At 35.6% G+C, this 21,084-nt stretch overlaps 1 protein-coding gene across 2 annotated transcripts in view; it reads left to right on the top strand.

The window, feature by feature from the left end:
• Positions 1 to 21,084, top strand: part of appa (amyloid beta (A4) precursor protein a) — a 32,195-nt gene that overhangs the window by 330 nt on the left and 10,781 nt on the right. Inside the window, exons 2-11 of one of the 2 annotated variants that reach the window (XM_052591717.1) lie at positions 10,772 to 10,939; positions 12,260 to 12,389; positions 12,465 to 12,577; positions 13,249 to 13,439; positions 15,327 to 15,562; positions 15,654 to 15,821; positions 18,181 to 18,314; positions 19,585 to 19,659; positions 19,797 to 19,955; positions 20,240 to 20,368. In XM_052591717.1, the coding sequence (XP_052447677.1) occupies positions 10,772 to 10,939; positions 12,260 to 12,389; positions 12,465 to 12,577; positions 13,249 to 13,439; positions 15,327 to 15,562; positions 15,654 to 15,821; positions 18,181 to 18,314; positions 19,585 to 19,659; positions 19,797 to 19,955; positions 20,240 to 20,368 (1,503 nt within the window). The remainder of the gene's footprint in view (positions 1 to 10,771; positions 10,940 to 12,259; positions 12,390 to 12,464; positions 12,578 to 13,248; positions 13,440 to 15,326; positions 15,563 to 15,653; positions 15,822 to 18,180; positions 18,315 to 19,584; positions 19,660 to 19,796; positions 19,956 to 20,239; positions 20,369 to 21,084) is intronic. The other variant, XM_052591804.1, reaches the window with a different exon arrangement.

Here is a 21,084-nt window from a genome sequence, read left to right as displayed (position 1 = left end):
CGCGATTATAGCTTTAAAACCTCCGTTTCCATCCAATAAATCGCGACGATATATCTATCTGGTATTTATGTCGTTTCTAAACCCGAATGAGGTTTAATATTTAACGATTGTGCTTTTGTTAAGAGTCATATAATGCTAACGTTACATAAGGAATTTAGTTTCCTCGTCTTATGTAACGTTAAAGATTTTTTTTCGGTTACATTAGTAAATTCTAGCAAACATCGGTGGAAATAATAGCTATAAAGTTGCATGCGCGTTCTGCAGATCGCCGTTAGCCTGTGAGTGAGCGGTGTTTTAAATCCGACATGGAGGATGAACAAATACTGTGTATCAGATCCGCTAATTAAAATGAATAATCAAAGTGTCAGGCTGAGCTGATGTAACGTTAGTGAGTGCTGCGCTGTTTAAACATCCAATGCGCTGCACTCGAACATAATAATGTGGCAATCTCTGATTCACACATTTAACCTTAGTCGCCTTTATTTATATGAGATCCTAATAAGTTCCTGCTGGATGTTCTGGAACAGGAAAATTTGAGTTTAAGTTTCATCCTGCAGGATCTCAATCCAAATGATAATTCAATTTTACCCGAGATTTTTTAATCGAGTAAATCAGGCGTTTTGTTGTCACTCGGTGTGTGTGGAGAAAATGTATTTTTCTGACGTCGGAATGCGTTTGTTTCTTCTTCGGCCTTTATGAGGAAATGTTTCTTTAAACCGTGACTCGTTCAAATAAACCGTTGCGCTGATGTCTTCGTTCCGCTCCGTTCCCTTCAGAGGAACGCGTCGTCTGTGTGAATGCCCCCCAAGATGGCGGCGAGTCACCACAACGGGATGGAGACCGTCAGGAGCTACTTGTATTTCGAGGAACTCGCTATTTTTAAACACTAAAGATATGTTTAAGTTTCTTTTACTGTAAGACACATTGTCTCTGGGTTCGTCTAAGCCCTGTAATTTTCCACCCCGTAGTCTCCATTGTATTCTCACCGCTCCCAGACTTTTAAAGAATAAGGTAGCCTACTGTGTTTTTTTTTTAGATATGTACCATGGTGTTAACCATTGGTTAGCATTGGTGTACCATGCCAATATGTTATGATATATGAATATCATAGTCATTGGTATCAAAATACCATGGTCTAATGTTTTTTTTTGTTTTTTGTTTTTTTGTGCCATTATGTGATGTTTCTGTTTATTGTGTTGCAGAGTGAAGATATTGATTGGCTATTTATTAACAGTGTTTAACTGCTTTCACATTTGGTGGATTGTGGTTTTGTTGGTCTGTAGAAAAGGAAAAGGTTTGTCAGATGTCTCACACTCATGGATGAACGTTAAAGCATGAGAGACTCAAGGCTGTTTCAGCTGAACTCAGGACATATCCCGTATACTACAGTATTGGAATATTATAATACGTGTCAGTGTTTATATATTTTTCTGAAATGGCTAATAGCCTTTTTTTCAACCAGATGAACCATCACTTGAATTCAATAGTCAATAATGCCAGTGTTTATTTACATTTGTTGCAACACACATGCTTAGTTTTCCCATCCACTTTTTTCACTAAATGAATTTAAAGATTATTTTAACATTTCTTTTACATATGCACCAGTATGACATCTGCAATATTAATTGAACACGTTTTTTACTAATTGGAAACTTCTCAATTATTATTATTATAATTTTTTGAGTGATGTTTAGGGTTGTACACAGTCTTTGCAAACTTAACGGATACATAAAAAGCGTTTGATTCTTTGTTGTCAGCACACCCATCACAAGCATATTGTGAATATTTGATATGGCCTTATGTAATATAACCTGATTGAACGACAGAGTTTTCATCTGTACCTTGTATAAACGTCATATTTCTTGTTCTCTACTGTTTGTTTTCCAATTAGCCGTGGCTCACAATGTTGTCCTCCACTTTTATTCACAATTGCAAAGGTCACATGGTGCTCACTGGTATGGCAGGCATTGAGAGGCAAGCTTTCAAACGAGCCGCAGGTTTGTGTTCTGAATGAGAGGCTTTGTTGGCTGTAACATGCGTGTCAGCAGGTGAGCGATGCACACGGCCAGCACAACAACAGCTTGTATAATCAGGATGAGTTTGTGCAAAACCTACCTGTAGGGCTGGCCCATAATCATCCAATATTCATGATAACATTTCAAGAATTTTACAAATTAAAGCCACAATATTTAAATGGTTTGAATGTGTCTTTTCATTTGGGTGTCGCAGGTGCCATTACACTAGTTTCACAATTATTAACAATCTTGTGTCCAGTGAGTATGAGTTCTTTATTTTTGAGATTTCAGTGAATCATTTCACTGGTTCAATGAATCAGTTCAACACTCTAATTTAAATTGTTGAAACTTTTTGTTTGCATTATCAACCAGAAATGTTCACAAAAGTCTCAATGACATTTTTTTTTCCATGTAAGACAGTAATTGTTTATTGCTGCATATGATTAAAAATGAATAAATATTATTGATCGTCAACAATTAAAGGTCCAGTAGGAGGTCTTGGAAAATGCTAACTTTAGCCTGATAGCACTAAAAGCATACGTTCCACCCTCCCTGCAAATCGCCATCCAAAACCACGCATCCTGAATGCATGATCCTGGTCATTTCCACAGAGACAACATTACTACGATACATCATGTGTCATACACCGATGAGAAAACTTTATAGTACAGTTAGTAACAGTAATATAATACCAAGGAAGGAAGGAAGGAGGGTCAGGTTGTTGATGTTTGCCTGCTATTCTCGCTCTGTCTGCACAGCGTAAGTGAATACTGTCTGCACGAATGATGCGCAGAGGTATGGTAATGCATATGTTGTCAGGCAGGTAGGAAAGCCTATCATAATGTTGGGACCGAACATTTTGATTGGATGAACATTTCTTGGTCCTAAGTCTTCCACAGAATATATAAATACATATAAATACATTCAGACCACTTAACTTAATGATTGCTATCGGGAAGTGAAGAGACTTTTCAACCAGCATTACAAAAAATGCTTCTCAAGACAATCACCTATTGCACCTTAATTTGTGTTATTACTCAGAAATGTTCACAAAAGTCTCAAGGTTATTATAAGCTCCTTCCACACAGTAATACCAGTAAATTGCCATAAAATTACAGGAGCGACTTATTACTGGTACAGAAATGCACTGTTCACACAGACAATGATGTCGTCTCCTTTTACCGGTAAAACACCATTCACATATCAGTTTCAAAATACCGGTAAATTCTATGAACTCATTAAGAAGAAATTACCTCTAAAAGGCTGCGCTTCATGGTGTTATGTTTGTAAACATGGAGGGGCATATTCGGTCAATGTTTTTGTTGATGCTGCTTTTGGCCAGAGACGTAAATTTGATGATTAAATCCGAACTACACCGCGCGGAGTAAATGCGTTCTCTATGTAAAATGTGCTAATATTTAGTAAAACTGAAACTAAAGTTAAAACCATAAAAAAATATATTTTCTTTACTAGAAATAAAATATAAATATGTTCAGCAAGTTGCAAAAGCAACATTTCTTATTTTAATTATTTAAAAAAAATTAAAAAAATTAAAGTCAAAATTTAAACTACTAAAGGTGACAAAAACAATAAAATGACTAAAACTTTAGCTAACATGTAAATTAATATAAAAAATTCAGATGACAAAACTTAATAGTATCTCGGTGATACTAAAATAACACTGATCTCCCAATTGCATTTTTCTTATTTTTAAAATTTTGTAGGAAAGTATATGTACATAAATATTGCCGTTTAATGATGCATATAAATAAAAAAGAATACATTTGAATTGTCATGAATGATTCATTTGCGTTATCTCTCAGTGATATCTTTTAATAAAAACACGGGTAAATATTATTTTTGGTGCTTATAAATCTATGGAATACAAAAAAGTATAAATAAAAGTTTAGTAAAAAACTGCTTTTAATTAGATTGTATTGTATTTTCATGCATTAAATGCCTTTTTAAGAGCAAATATGTAAATAACATCATATATCTTGCAGTAATGGTTAAATGTATTAATTTGGCACATTTAGTTGTGATGCATAAAATGCAATAATAAAAAAAAAAAATGAAAAACTGTTTTTCTTAGCAAATTAACGTACATTTTGCCTGGTGGGTGATGTATAAGAATACACCAGTGGGTATTTCATTTTCTTAAGTTCTGTTTTTGCCTTGTTTAATCAAGATTTATCCTATTTAACAGGACTGTTTTGTTAAACCCATTTAGTTGTAATGCATCAAATGCAGTAATTGTAGCTTTAGGACTGCAGATGTCTTCTGGTCTCGTGGGTTTTTCCTCACGGCCACTTCTATATTTAGCGTTTCTCTGGAGAGCGAGTGAGCGAGAGACAGAGAGAGAGAGCCGGGGTGTGGCACACTGTCTCTGCTCTCCTTCCTCAGCATTTCCAGCCTTCCTCTCATTCTGCTGTGAGGTTTCATCATAAAATCCGTCTGGAGTTGTTCCATAAATGAGATGATGTGTTTTGATATTTTAGAGTAGAAAGACATTGTTTCGAAAAATTGCTTGTGATTTTCCACATCTTTACTTAGAAACATTTTTTTGTTCAGAAATGACTAGTAATTTTTACAGGTAATTACAAAGAAATGGGAAGTAGCACTGAATTAAACATGACATTTTGAAATTGAAGGATTGAAATGTTATTCAAAAACTGCTTGTGGGTTTTCTAAAGTCGATTTGGATAAAAAAAAGAAATCTTCTTAAATGAGGAAATGTAATGTAAATGTAGGCCTGCAAATAATTACAAATGGCTTGTAACATAGAATTAATGTGAAAGTTTGAAGTAGTAAGGCTAGAATAGAAAAAAAATTGCTTGTGAATTTTCTAATTTTAAGCTTTAAGACGTTTACTAAATCAGGGCTCGACAATAAGGACATTCGATGAATTTGTCACCGTTTATGATTTGCATGTTCTTTTAAGCCTTTAAGCAAGATGCTAAAGATAACTCCATTCAGTACTGATGTGCTGTGTTCTGTTTGTACAGCACACACAGAGAGACGTGTCTTGAACAGACAGATACATAAGTGTGTCAAAATATCTGTCTTGGCAAGAAACTTTGTAGCTTTAACAATGATTAATCTAGATTTAATTTATACAGTGGTGTACACATACACCTGTCGACTGGCCATTTTTTGTTTTATTTCAACCGATCTCTGTTCGGGACTTGCACAAACTGCATGCATTTTTTTCAAAATGTAATTTCTTGTGTGGAAATATTAGGAATTATGTAAACGACCGTTATCAGAGGCCAGAGATGCAAAGAGGAGAAAATACTGTAGCAGGCAGAGCAAGCTCTCACTGTAGCAACAGAAAAACTAAAACAGGATTTTCTTCACTAATCCTTCAAAATGGATTCCGTTCAAATGTTTTAGTCACTTTGGAGAAATGTAAATAAAAAGTCGAATTGATTTAATAACACAATTTTTGCATTAAATAATAATTCATTTGTAACTGAACAAGGCGAGAATGCAATCTTTCTTCACTATTGTGGCACATGGGTGGTTCTTTCTGCTTCCTCCTCCTGTTTACTCCCAAAGCGGACGTCCAGTTTTTGTGCAGACACAAGTGTGTGTGTGTGTGTGTATGTGTGTGTGTGTGTGTGTGTACTCTCTCACAGATTCATCTGGATAGCGTTTGTAAGTAATTCGTCTGTTTGGCGGTGACCTACATTTGCAGTGAGGGCAGGAGCGATTGAAGGATTATTGTATTGTCTCTCTCTCTCGGATGTGAACGCACGTACTGCTTATTGTGATTGTTTTACTGTGCTATAAAAACAACAGTGATGATTTTATGTGGTGAATTTGGGAAGAAGAGCACTGATTCGATCATGAAAGCATGTTTTTGAAGGAAACTCAAGCTTGTTTGTTCATGTGAATATGGAGTCAGCTGTCACTCCATCATCCATCAGTCTCAGATCCCTGGATGAGTGACATATCATAGAAAGTATCAGGACTGACTTATGTAATCATATTTTTATGATTTTTGTCGATTTGGATTATGCTAATATTGGATAGCAGGGTTCTTAAATGATAGAGAGTTATTAATCATTTTCACTGGACATTATCATATTTTGATGCCTGATTTGACTTAGAAATATAAAATCTAGTCTGTTTATATCACATGAAATTTAAAGTGTATGCAATTTCAGATTAATATTATTCATTTTTAATGTGTGAAAACAGAAAATATCTATACAATATATTATTGTATAATTGTTCAGTTGTTCTTCATTTTGTCATGATGTAGTATTGTTGATTCAAATTTCATTTCGCCAAAAGCAGTTTTTTAGATGTTATCATACACTTTACACATTTTTATGTTTGAAATAAAATACAGCGTAAGCTTTTCTGCTGAGCATTATTGTGTTTTTTAATGCCCGGTTTCATGCAGGCATATAATATATATTGATATCACAAAAATTAAAGTTCATACAATTTCAGATTGATTCAGTTTTATTTGAATTATATAATACTGAATTGATAATGTCTATAACAATAATATTGTAAATTAATGCGAAGTTGTTCTTTATTTTGTCGTAATAGAGTACAGTTGGTTTAGTCATGGTAAATAATATATTTAATGTCTCTTTTAGCTACCAAATCCACATTTTTATGTTACCTGATAAAACTGTTTTGGTTCGTTTGTTTTAAAACAAAATAAAATGATATAAAAAAAAATGTAACTATAAAAAGTACCACATTATTTACTTTTTCTATTTAACGTTATAATGATTTGATGGCTAATTTCACTTCACAAATGTATCATTTTATGAATTCTATATGTTTCTGAGTAAATACTGGGTATTAGTCAAATTTAACTGAAGTCTCAGTTGTATCAGTATTACATATGAGCGTATGTTTCATATGCAGTGGTTATTATAATGTTGTGATGTCTGTCATCTGTGGATCTGATATGGAGAGACTCAGAAAATCCCCTCATTGAAAGACTTTCTCCCAGAGGACACTGGGGTTAATGGGCGTGAGGCTGACCGTCGCCATGGCAGCAGAGCTAGGAGGGGGGTCCTGCCGTGGCAACAGTCTCCGTGGGAACAGACGTCTTTATCACACTGTGTGTGTGTGTGTGTGTGTGCGTTTGTGAGTGCATTGACCGATCTGTAATCAATGTAACACACACACACACCCTGAAAAAATCCGGCATCGACCAGGAGCAGATATTATTATACACACACTCGAAATCAGTGTCGCATCGCGATGAGTCCGTGATATCCATATCCTTGTCCTCATTCATCTCTCTCTTTCTCTCTCTGGGGTGTTATTCTGGCCTGTCTGTCTGTTCGTGGGCTCACGGGGGTCCTGAGCTGCTCTGATAAAACCTTCCCAATTAAACTCCTGCTGATCACAGCGCTGTATTCGCATGTCAATGTGATAAGAGCTCAGCAGATGGTTGGACGTTTATCGAACCATCACGCACCGGTCATAGGAGACCGAACTAGCCTGATTGACCAATCACACGGCTCCCCTGAGGGTCTGTGTGATGTCATAGAGGCTGCTATGTTATTTAAGTGTTAAGTTTGTTCATTTATGCACTAGTTTAGAGTCTGAATGAGCACTTTTATTATATTTCAGATGCAAGTGGTTCATAATGTGAATCTGTTTACACTGATGCACACTGATTCATTCATTTGATGTGGATGAAATGAATCATCTGATCTTTGTGTCCATCAAGACCCAAATAAAAGAAAATAATCAAATTATGTGTGTATATATTGTCACACATATTTCAGTTCTTTTCAGTACAGTATGTGTTTGAGTGTAGAAGCGAAATGTTCTGGTTTAGTTCTTTATACTAGTATTCCAGTGGCTGATTGCAGTAGTTAATGTTCGAACTCACAATTCAACACCGTTACTGTTAAATATTCAAGTTGTATGAGCGGATGTTTGCTCAATGGTTGATTTTTAACAAGCTTCACTAAAGAAAACTTTTTTCTTCAGATGTTGCTCTTTCATGGCTTGGGATGCATGTGTACATCTTATCAATTATCATCAGTTATGTTAACTGTAAGTGCTCACATTGTCTTATTTGTTTCTCCTACAGTTCCTGTGCAGAAACCAAAACAGAGACAAACCAGAGATATAGTTGACTGAAACTAAAAACGAAATAACTCCAACTATAATAGCATTGATGCTAAAACAACACTGACTCATGAATGACTAGACATCAATGCTTTTAAATGTGAAGCAGCTCAGATCTTTAGTATCTTGGCAAACCTAAACACCGTTTGAGACAATGTTGAGATCTGACCAGCAGCTTTATGGGAGTTTATCCCTTATCCCCGGCTGACCCTGTGATCCCACACATGTCCGCGTGTTGGGACGGTATGTGCTGCTGACGTGTGAAGAAACGCCTGCGTTCAGAAGGATTTCAATGTCTGTGTGTTTGTACCTACTTGACCATATTTTGGAGACAAATTTGTACCCAGAAGTGAAGTCTGGCTAGACCTATACTGGGGATGTCCTTGTCGATAAAACACTATAAAAATAAATCTAAAAAAACATTTTCTGTTAGGGTTAGTGTGTGAGTTAGGGTATTATTTATAACTAGTTGTGTATAAAGACAATAAAGTATATTGTCCCCATTTAGATTCCCATGTTGGAAAATTATGCAAATTTTGCACACTTATAATGTGATTAATTAGCATATTTTAAAATGTTTGCTTTTGTGCATTAAAGTCTATTAGGTTAAAGTAAAGGGTGTTTTGTCTAGTTCGGCTGTAGTGTCGTGTAGTGCAGTATCAGTCGGTTCTCTGTTCATAACATCACAGTCTGATCACAAACAGGACATTGTTTTCTTGCCAACACGTTGCTAATAAGATTAGCGAACACAGAACGTAAGCAGGTCTTCCACTTTCCGTCTGTCTGTCGCTCTCCCTCCTGCGCGCGTCTTTGTCCTTCCTCAACACAATGCGCTCATTCAGTGGAGTTTCTCAGCTTTACGGAAACTGTCTAACAATAGGAGCTCGAAATAGACTCAAACTCCCTCAGACGGCCGTCACAAATTAAACAGCGTTTGTGTGTCTTAAAAAAGCTCTCAAACAAGAGCCGTTATTAAGATCGGTGGCTGGAGATAGACGGAGAACCCAGTATTTCTGTCCCTTACCCTTAAACAAAGACACATTTACTTTACAGGCAAAATCACCTTAAGATATTAAGGGAAAAAATAGCAAAATAAAGTGGGTTTATGCTTAAAACAAGAAAAAGTATCTGACAATTGGGTCATCTTGTTTTTCTTTTTAACTTAGTTTGTTTTTCTGACCCCATTTTAATTGTTTTTTCTTGTTTTAAGCATGAAATCATCTAATTTTGAACATTTATTTATTTAGAAAGCAACGTTTTACCTGTTTAGTCATGCGTAACTATTTAGGTCTGTTGTGTGTCGTATTTCATCACACAGAGTCAAAGCAAACACTTTTTCTGACACACAAGATTCACCCATTCTTATTTTTAGTACTGTCCAGGCGTGTGTCATTCAGGCAAATCTGTGTTCTAGTTGATCTCTCCTAATATAATCAGCGTCAGCGAGAAGGATTTCCCCAAGTAATCGGTTACTGACCCAGGAAGTGTTTTTTTACTCAGTCATGAAGCAACGTTTACTTAGTGAAGTCCGGAGAGCTAATAAAGGTTGAACACGGAGAGCTATAAATGCTGATAGTGGGTAGTTTAGTTAAGGTCATCAAGGTTGAATTTGTTTAGTCTCGTGTTCTGGCATTATCAGGGCATTCCTGGTGTTTTGGCTTCCTCCTAATCCACTGTCTGAACTAAACTCGTCCTTCACCTCTGATGGGAACAGACTTTCCATTTCTCAGTCCTTTCCTGTGAGGACTATTATGGACCTCTTTCACATTTCTGGGTTTGTCAGCAGCGGAAGTCGTCACAGTTGGGTTCACTTGAAGAGGGGTGAATGGGAGAGTACCGCAAATATATTTTTTGCATTCCCATTTGCTCAAATTGCAATAGAAAAACTACAACAGTGTTTTCATGACTTTCAATTAAAGGGAAAGAATTTGAGAGAAACTGATAAGGGCAGTCAGAAGAGAGAACAATGTCAAATTTACCCCCCTCCCATAGACGCTGCATTAAAAACACCCTCACATTAGTGTAAGCTAGGTTTTTTGTAATTTGATGCAAAGGTAATATAATACAAAGAATTGTGTTATAAATATTCATACATTAAAAAAAAAAAAAAAAAAAATATATATATATATATATATATATATATATATATATATATATATATATATATATATATATATATATATATATATATTTAAGTATATTAAAAACTTTCAAGGATTTATGATGTTGAATACCGTTAAATGCATCAACTCATTTTTGTGAAAAGGGTCCATTATTATTATTATTAATAATAATTATGAAGAACAAAAAACATATATATGTAAAATTATGATATATATATAATTAGAATAATTGTACTCATTATTATTATTATTCACAATTATGAAAAGTATGTTTATTTATTTATTTGTTCAGGATATCTGGTTCTTCAGTCAAATTGACAGTTAGTTTTCTCCTTGACAAATTCAGTTTCAGCTCAATTTTTGTCGCACCAATAATCTGAATATGATGTGTATATGCATACATGCATTGAAATATTCTTGTATATTGTCTTCTGACAGTGTTACACAATAATTTAATAATGACATTAATGTACGTCAGGACTTGTGTTTGGTGATGTCTGTGGTTTTCTTGTGTCGCAGGTGCCGTCAGACTCTGGTACGGGACTGCTGGCTGAGCCACAGGTCGCCATGTTCTGCGGGAAACTCAACATGCACATCAACATTCAGACCGGAAAATGGGAACCCGATCCATCCGGAACCAAGAGCTGCACTGGGACAAAAGAGGGAATCCTGCAGTACTGCCAGGAGGTGAAAACGACGCTCCTGGCATTTATTTATGACTGCAATGCAAGGCCAAAGATAACGTGTTAAAGATAATAAATGAGCCTCTCAATCATCAGAGTCATGTTAACCCAGAAACATATCTGAGTTTATGAACTAAAGTACTTTGCTCTAAACGTCTTTATATAAATATATAAATAATATATAGTCAGAAGAAAGAAAAAATATAACTTTTTCAAATAAAAAAAGAAAGCCTTTGTTACATATGTATTTGTTCAACTGAGTATCATAAATCAGGCTTTTAGGGCTCAAATATAGTCTGATATAGTGAGAACATGGAGGGAAAATGTGAATGAAATTCTGATGTGAATGTAAATCAGTGAGGTCTTTATAACAGTATAGCAGATACTTACATACAATGACATAAATATCAGTCTTCATTCTATAAGTGACCCTGGACCACAAAACCAGTCTGAAGTCGCTGGGGTATATTTGAAGCAATAGCCAAAAAAACATTGTTTCGGTCAAATTTATAGATTTTTATTTTATGCCAAAAATCATTAGGATATGAAGTAAAGATCATGTTCCATGAAGATATTTTGTAGATTTCCTACCATAAATATGTCAAAACTTTGTTTAGATTTTTTTTTTATTAGTAATGTGCATTGCTAAGAATTCATTTGGACAACTTTAAAAGCAATTTTCACAATATTTAGATTCTTTTGCACCCTCATATTCCAGATTTTCAAATAGTTGTATCTCGGCCAATTATTGTCCGATCCTAATAAACCATACATCAATCAAGCTTATTTATTCACCTTTCAGATGATGTATAAATCTCAATTTCTAAAATAAATTACACTAGAGACTGGTTTTGTGGTCCAGGGTCACAGATCTCCAATAATATGTCTTGATAAGATGATATTTAAATGTTTAGTTTGATGATCAAAACATATAATGCAATGAAAAATACAATGATGTTTGAGAGATGAACAAATAAACATTCCACAAAAGCCTGATGATCATATTTGATACTCACTGGATAATTAAATTAAGCTAAGCTGCTTCAGTCCAGTAATTGTTCATCTTGAAATATAACTAACAATATCAAAGATGTTCTTACGTTTACTTTATATAAATCAGTAAAGATTTCACAGTAAAAAACGCATGAAGCCTGAGGTAGTTGTATATGCAATCTTTTACCTGCTAAAAACGTAAACTATCAGTCAGACAACAGAAGGCATGCAGAAGATTGTGGTCAATAGGTTCAGGTTTTGATCATTTAGAGGTCAAATATGATGCAGCAGGCTGTACAGTGTTGTAAGTGAGTGTGTCTGTGATGTTCAGGTGTATCCAGAGCTTCAGATCACAAACGTTGTGGAGGCCAATCAGCCCGTCAGTATCTGGGACTGGTGTAAGAAGGGCCGTAAGCAGTGCCGCAGTCACATGCACATCGTGGTGCCGTACCGCTGCCTGGGTGCGTGAGTTTCATCATACGCCCCGCGTCGTTCTCAGCATGTGCTCAACATGTGCGTTTGTCTTTCTCTATCAGTCGGTGAGTTTGTGAGCGACGCTCTGCTGGTTCCTGATAAGTGTAAATTCCTGCACCAGGAGCGCATGGACATGTGCGAGAGCCACCTGCACTGGCACACCGTCGCCAAAGAGGTCAGGAACCACACTGCACACACACTTGTGTTCAGTTCGTCAGTACCATGTGCATTGGAAAAGCGCAAACCACACATGCTCTCTGTAACAAACTGATTTTGAAAGTAGTTTCTTCTGCTTACCCAGGCTGAATTTATTTGATAAAATAAAATAAGTTGTTATTTCAGCCAGTTAACCATTCAACCTTTCTTATTTTCATTTGATAAAACTTGATGTACCAAAATAACTTAAACTGAATAATAAAAATATTATTAATAAAATAAAAGACAAAAACACATCAAAATTACAAAAAAAATTACAATAAAAAAGCAGAAAATATCAAAATAAAATCTAATAAAAAATATTAATAAAACTATAATGGTATCTTATTGATACTATAATAACACTGATGTGTTTTCAGGAAGTCTGTAGTTATTCCATCCTATATTTACATACTTGTTAGTATGAGAATGTGTTTATCATTGTAGTACAACAGATCAATACATTATCAATTCTGTACAAACACACAAATGAATATAAATGCTGTGTTTCACTAGCACTCACAATCTGAACATATTAAGGCAGATCATTTCAGTGTGACTGTGATTCAGTTTTTGGGCTTGTGTTTGATACTGATGCTTCTCCTGTCAGTAAATGATTCTGTCTAATCGCACACTCTTGTGTCTGCACAGTCTTGCGGCGACCGCAGCATGAATCTCCATGACTATGGGATGCTGTTGCCATGCGGTATTGACCGTTTCCGTGGCGTCGAGTTTGTTTGCTGCCCTGCAGAAGCGGAGAAAGAGTCAGATAGCGCAGCCGTTGAGGAGGATGATTCAGACGTGTGGTGGGGAGGAGCAGAGACCGACTACAACGAGAACAGGTGTGTGTGTGTGTGTGTGTGTGTGTGCGCACTTAACACACAAAGAAATCATGACCCTTAGACTTTGACCCCTCGATGATTCTACTGGCTGAAAGAACATCTTGGAGGGTTTTTTAGTCTGTGCCTGATTAAAAATCCTAAAATATAACAATTAGGGCTGTGTGATATGGACAAAAAAAAAACCATCACGATTTTATTTATTGTTTTATCAATTTTGCGATTTCGATTTTTATCACGATTTTGAGCCACACAGACATGCTTTACAGTCATAAATGCATTCAGTTTAAATTTGAAACCTATTTCCAAAAGAAAACCAATGAGAGTTTTATCAAAAAGTTGTAACGTCTCTAGGAAAGACATAATTCAAAATAATCACTAAGTAAAGATGTCAAACGAAATGTGTAGACATATGGCAAAAAAGAATAAAAAATAAAATAAAACCCATGTCTATGAACATTATTTTTTTTCTTTTTTGCCATGCATCATGTATTAAAATAATGCACAATCATGAATCTCTCAGCTCGCACAGATTTCCTTTGCTCTGTTACAAAACCAGAAGTGCGTGCTCAGATACATGCTGCTCTCGCCCGGAGAAAGTGAGGAGACACTTAAAATGTGTCTCCTCTCGCTCAACCTGTGTCCTGTGCAATCACAACTCTCTCTGTGCTCATGTGCTAGATATTAAATCTATTCGCATCTTTCTATTTCTAACATTTTCTGTTCACATCTTTTACCGCGTGCAGTGTGAGCGCTCTGATTCATTAACATGGGCTTGGAAAAAAAAAATACATCACAGACAAAGGTTGTGAACCTGGCTTTACGTGGGCATATGCCCAGTCTGTTCTGTTCTCGCGCTCCTCTTAGGTGCGCTGCATTCTGATTGGTTCGGATAGCATACTGCGGGAGGTCAGGGCTGCGGAAAAACATGCTATAAAGCGATTTAGAAATCACGCACGCTCAAATCGTGATTTTATTACGATTTCGATTAATCGCACAGCCCTAATAACAATCATATGTAAGTATATCATCTGTGTAGACCATAGATGAGCTAATATACATTTATATTATTATTATTATTTTTAAATACTTTTAATATCCAGATAAACTAAACATTAAATGAAATATAATAATAGTCATATTCATGATCCATTTGTGTTTGATTTGGTTTTGATTGAAGTGAATGGCCACTTGATCGTAAGTGAAACACATTCTCGTACTAACTAACGTGTATGTATATAGGATGGAATATTTACAGATTTCCTGATCTGATGCCTGATTGAATGGTGAAGTGTCTCTCTATAGCCCCTTTCACACTGCAATTCCGGCAAATAAACGGGTAAAGTGTTCCAGCAATTGTTCCCGGGTCGCTAGATTTTGCATTTGGATCCCGTAACGACACGTGACATTAGGGCGTGACGTGTAATGTACGAGTTGAAAACGTTAGGCACGTTACACTTTCATTGAAGCTGGCGAACAATCTCGGCGTCAGCGCAGAAAATGAGGAACTAACTGATCTCTGCTTCGTTACAGTGTGCACACATTTTTTCGTCGCAAACGTTGATCTTCCTTCAAAACAGCCGGTATAAGAGTCGCTCGATAACATGCGTCATCACTTCGACACGGCATTAGATCTGGCTTTTGTTCACACAGCGCTCGTTCCGGATCGATTACCGCAATGTTACTAGGTCCCCGACCCGGGCTCAATGCCGGAATCAATCCCGGGACGTGTTTGCTTTCACACAGAAGGTGACCCGGTAATGTTCCGGCAATATGCCAGGTCCGACGTGCAGTGTGAAAGGGGCTTATGACAGATGGTTGAAGTATTTTGATGAAGGATTATGAAGATGCTTCCTGTAATTGCAATTTTAAGACTGTTTTTTCCTCCAGCATGACGCGAGACGCAGGATCCGAACCCACTGTGGTGGAGAACGATGAGGATCCAGACGACGAGGAAGAGGAGGAGGTTCTGGACGACGACCAGGACGGAGACGGAGACGAGGATGAGAAAGAGGTCGAGGACGACGAGATTGTGGACGAGCGCCATGACAGCAGCCAGAGCACCAGCGTTGCCATGACGACCACCACCACCACCACCACTGAGTCAGTAGAGGAGGTGGTGAGAGGTGAGTGACGTCCAATCACCTTCAGTGTTCACTCATCAGATCCTGACAGATGCCAGTCTTCATGCGTGCGTGCGTGTGTGTGTCCCATCAGAGGTGTGTTTTGCGAGTGCAGAGACGGGCCCCTGTAGGGCCATGTTGCCCCGCTGGTATTATGTGCGTGAGGAGGGCCGCTGTGCTCCCTTCATCTACGGAGGCTGCGGAGGAAACCGCAATAACTTTGAGTCGGAGGAGTACTGTCTGTCTGTCTGCAGCAGCGTGTGTAAGTGACCGGGTGTGCCACTAACACTGATGAACATGCAATTTCTCGTCCTCATGACTTTCAAAAAGTGGAACACCGAAGAAGACGTTTAGAGGAACGTTCACACTGCTCTAACCAAAGCATGAAAACATCATGTAGGACGTTAATACTTCTACTGCTTTAAGAAACTTATTTAATTCCTTACTAAAGGTTTTATACCTAATAAATCCAAATTTTGTCTTAAGTTTTTTTTTTTTAACTTAACTTGGCTCTCATTAACATAGCCATGTAAGCTGGCATGGCATTAAAAAAAGGAAAACAAAAGAAGACCAGATTAAAGTATCATAATCATTTGTATGTCTGACTTGTACACAATATTTCTGATCTCCTGAAGTCACGTTATGATGGAGAAGTGCACTTAATCTTAGTGAAAGTGCACTTGTAATTTACTTCAAATCTTCAAAGTATATTCTTAAGAATTGTATTTGCAAGTAATAATGTAAATGAATTGAAAGACTTGAGTGTACCTAAAGACAGACACTTTTTATGACGGTTTCTTTTAAAAAGTGTGTGAAATTATTTTCTTCACAGAATAAAAAAAAAAAAAAATGTATCAACAATTATTTCACAATTCTGACTTTTTTTTTCTCACTATAAGTTTAAATCTCACCAATTCGATTTCAGGATTGCATGAAAAAAACTGTTATTTGTTTTTTGTAGTGTTGTCTGATATAACATTTAAAATGAATATACTGTATTTTAAATACTTATTAGTGTGTAAATGCAAATTATTGAAATGCATGAGTAGTAATGACAAATATATTTTAGTTTACCATAAATGGTTGTCAGTACATTCAGCAGTACACTTATATGAAGATGTACTTCAGTCCTACTTGCAGTATGTACAAGTAAAAAGCACTCGTATATCAATTTTAACTGATACATTTTAATTTAAATGCAATTTAACTTTATTATTATTCAGCAGTTGAACACATTACATGCTGTTTACAATGAAATATATTTTGTAATTATATTTTTGTAATAGGTACTATTTCTACAATTACGCTACTTTTTTCTCAAAGGTGATGATACAACTATAATTGCATCTACATTTTTTAGTCACTGATCAAGTAAAGAGCAGCATGTACATCCTGCTAAACATCGTCTTTTGTGTTCCATTGAAGAAAGAAAGTCATGTGGGTTTGAAAGACATGAGGAAGAGTAAATTCGGTGGATTATTCTCTTTCAGTCTGGTCTGATCTGGTCTGCACTGACCGTGTGTTGGTTTCTCACTGGCATTTTCACTCTTTCGCACACGTGTGTGGCTGCTGATTAACTCGCATCTTTCCGCTAAAATTTCTCTCCTGTAACTAAGATTCTTCAACTAATTTTGTGGTATTTCTGTGAGAATTAAGAGTGTGTGTGTGTGTGTGTTTCATTTGCATATAATCATTGGTGAAGTGCTGCTGCTGATCTTTATATTAGTGATCTTGTCAAATGTTCCTTCCAACTTCTATATATATATGTTTAATTTATGGTTAAGTCAGTCAAGTCATGGTTTGTGTCAGCTCCTTGCTTTACTGTGAGGTCCTTGATAATAAGTAATGCATCAACAAGGTAAAGAAAACCGCTTGTTAAGCAGTTTTCAGTGTCGTTACAGTTAGATTATATTACCGGTTTAAGATATTAATTAGTTACAATTCATCATTTATGATAAATCACTTATTGCATTCCACATTTGTAAGTCAAACTGGATAAAGTAATGTTAGTTAATGTATAACAAACCTTGAACACTACATTTATTACAGTATTTATTAATTAATGAAAATACAGTCTTTCTTTGTTAGATTGTGTTAGTTGAAAGTGTTAACTAATTTTCATAAGCACAATGTTTTTTATTTGAATAGTGCATTAGTAAATGTTGAAATTAATATTAACTAAGATTAATAAATGCTGTAAAGGTATCGTTATAATTAATGAAAGTTACATATTTAAAACATAATAATAAAAAATTACTTTTTTTTAATGAAAATGAAACATAATAATAAAATTATAATAATCCAAAAATATGAATAAAAACTATAATACTTCCTCTAATGCTGAAACAGCACAGGTGGGACTAAACAGGTGTGATACAGAGATCATCATGTACATCCTCATGCCACTTTAACTTAAACAATCATTTGCCACAAATCTTCCAGAATGTTCCCTGCTGTGAGAATATGACATAGTTACTAGTGTATTATATTGTCTTCATTAGATTAAACGTTTAGTTTAGTGTCTTGTAACAGCTTTCTTACAATCTTTTCGTCACTTTTAACGCTGTTGAATCGTCTTTTCTTCTCATGTCCTGCAATAAAAGTGTGTCTGTGTTCCGCAGTGCCGACTCCGTCCTCTAGCCCTCCGGACGCAGTGGACCGATACCTTGAGACGCCAGCAGACGAGAACGAACACACACACTTCCTAAAGGCCAAAGAAAGCCTGGAGGCCAAACACCGCGAGCGCATGTCTCAGGTAATGGATTTACAGTACCGCTCAAAAATAAACTTTTATTCATCAGGGGGACATTAAATTGATCAAAAATGACAGTAGAGACATTTATAATGTTACGAAAGATTTCTATTTCAAATAAAAAAAATCTTTTTAACTTTCTATTAAAGGGGTCATATTTAAAAAAATCATTATTTAGTTTATTTAGTGTAACAGAAATGTGGAAATGGAATTGCCCTTTCCATAATCGCAAGCTTCATCTTTCAAATTAAATGTAAAGACAGTTAATAATGTCCTTAGTTGTACCACCAGTTCAATACATTCAATAGCAAATACTTAAACTAATAACAAAACATACTTACAGTAGCTGATTCAGAAACGCCAAATTGTTTGTAGCAAAGTCAGAATGACCTCCTCTTCATAGGTTCATGAAACAATCGTCAATAAAATCTGCTGATCTGTTGTAAGTAATCTTATAAGAGTCCTAAATGCATCTACTTTCGGAAGACCAAATAAAGTGCTTTTGCTTTAAAAATGAAGCAGCATAACTGTTTTCAACATTGACAATAATCAGAAATGTTTGTTGAGCAGCAAATCGGCATATTAGAATGCATTTTTAGAAAATATTAGAAAACATTTTTGTTAATTGAAATAAATGTTAACTTGCAAAAACTTAAACGTATTTTTAAGTACTAAAATACCTAAATATAAAACTGAAAAAAAAAACTGTATAGGCATACAAAGTATATAGACAAACAAAAAAATCAAATGACAAAAGCAAATAACAAAATTATTAAACTGTTAAAAAATGTTAATGTTATATTTTTTTGAATTTTTATTTAACAATTATTTTAATGTATTCTGATTAAGTTGGTCAAAAACACATGAAAATATTTTAAACTGTTTAAATAAAGTTAACAAGAAAGCTGAAAAATATACAAATTAAAATCTAAATCAGAATATGAACAAAAACTATAATAACATGATACAAATCAATTTTTGAAGGTACATGAGAATTCAGCTTAGCGTCATGGAAAGAAATTACATTTTACAATATAATCACATAGAAAACACTTATTTTAAATTGTTACAATATTGTGATTTTTACTGTATTTTTGATCAAATAAAATTCTGCCTTGGTGAGCAGAAGACACTTCTTTCAAACACATTAAAACATCTTACTGGCCCCAAACTCTTGTGTATATTTAATGTAAAATGTGAGTGTATAATCTGATGTTTGATACATGATGGAAGACAAAGTAGTCATAGTTATGTGATGTCATATGTTCTGTAGGTGATGAGGGAATGGGAAGAGGCCGAGAGACAGGCGAAGAGTTTACCCCACAATGACAAAAAGGCCGTGATCCAGGTCAGTTTATGTCCTTAAAGGAACTTTCAAAGGGAAACCATTAGATGGATGTTTCCCATGAGCACACTTCCCATAGTTCTTCACTCTTTCTGGAATGTTTTCCCTGGGGCTTTGCTTGACCTCTGTTTGTTCTGCAGCACTTCCAGGAGAAGGTGGAAGCTCTGGAGCAGGAGGCGGCCAGCGAGCGGCAGCAGCTGGTGGAGACACACATGGCTCGTGTGGAGGCGCTGCTGAACGACCGTCGGCGCCTTGCTCTGGAGAGCTACCTGTCTGCCCTGCAGGCCGACCCACCCCGGGTACATGCCCACGCTTGTCCTTCAACACACACGCAGTCTTACTACAGTCTAGATACTGATAAACGTCTCACAATAAACTAGCATTCCAAAGTTTGGAGGCAGTAGGATTTTTAAAAACATTTCTCTACACAAAACACAATGTGAAATGCCGCACATGAAGTCAAACGAATCTGTGAATCATTTTTGACTTTGATTAGGAGAACATCGGAGTTTAGTTTTTTAGCTGTATGATGATTTCAGATCTCTGACTGCTGATTCCTGATCTTCATGTTGTCTCTCTTTAGCCGCGGCACGTGTTTAGCCTGCTGAAGAAGTACGTTCGCTCCGAGCAGAAGGACCGTCAGCACACACTCAAACACTTTGAACACGTGCGCATGGTCGATCCCAAGAAAGCTGCTCAGATCCGGCCTCAGGTACCAGTCAGCAGAGAGAAAAACACTAATAATAACCAGCAGAGTACAGTATGCTACCTATAAATAATGAATCACTTTGTTCTAGTAACATTGTTTACCAGGCCAGTATTTTATTATATAACGGTTTTGTTCAGTAAGATTGGAATTATGGAGAAAGACTAATAGTAAACTAATTTACATAGATAATCAGTTAACTCATTGGGATACTATTATACTTTTTATTCATTTTAATTCTTTTGTAAATTTATTTACTTTAATTTCATTATAATTTGTTTTCATTTTATATTTGCATTTTTTGTCAGTTTGTTTTAGTACACCAAGTTAAACTAAACAAAAATGAGAAGTATTGCATTGACTGTTAGTTAAAATAAAAAAGTTGAATTTTTTTCATATTTTATTTTATTTTAATTCAGCTAAAAAAATATTTCCGTTAACAAAACTGATTTTCTTTTATGGTTTAACCAACTATAGTAATCCTATTGTGGCTTTTTGTTTTGTTTTGTTTTGTTTAACGGTTTCACCACAATATTACAAACTATTGTATTGTATTACAAACTATTTCAACTATTCATCACTCTCTATTGCAATGGATTGTGATTTGACATTGTGTGATTTGACAATGTAGGCCTGTCAAGGTAACAAATTTTGTTGGACGATAAATTGTCCAAGAAATTATTGCGATAAATGATAATATTGTCGTTCTAAGACCAGTTTCA

This window comes from Carassius gibelio, chromosome A1 (genome assembly GCF_023724105.1).
Source record: "Carassius gibelio isolate Cgi1373 ecotype wild population from Czech Republic chromosome A1, carGib1.2-hapl.c, whole genome shotgun sequence".
Taxonomy (NCBI): Eukaryota; Metazoa; Chordata; class Actinopteri; order Cypriniformes; family Cyprinidae; genus Carassius; species Carassius gibelio.
The sequence above is the reverse complement of the archived record's forward strand: the minus strand, read 5'-3'. Positions and strand labels throughout refer to the sequence as shown.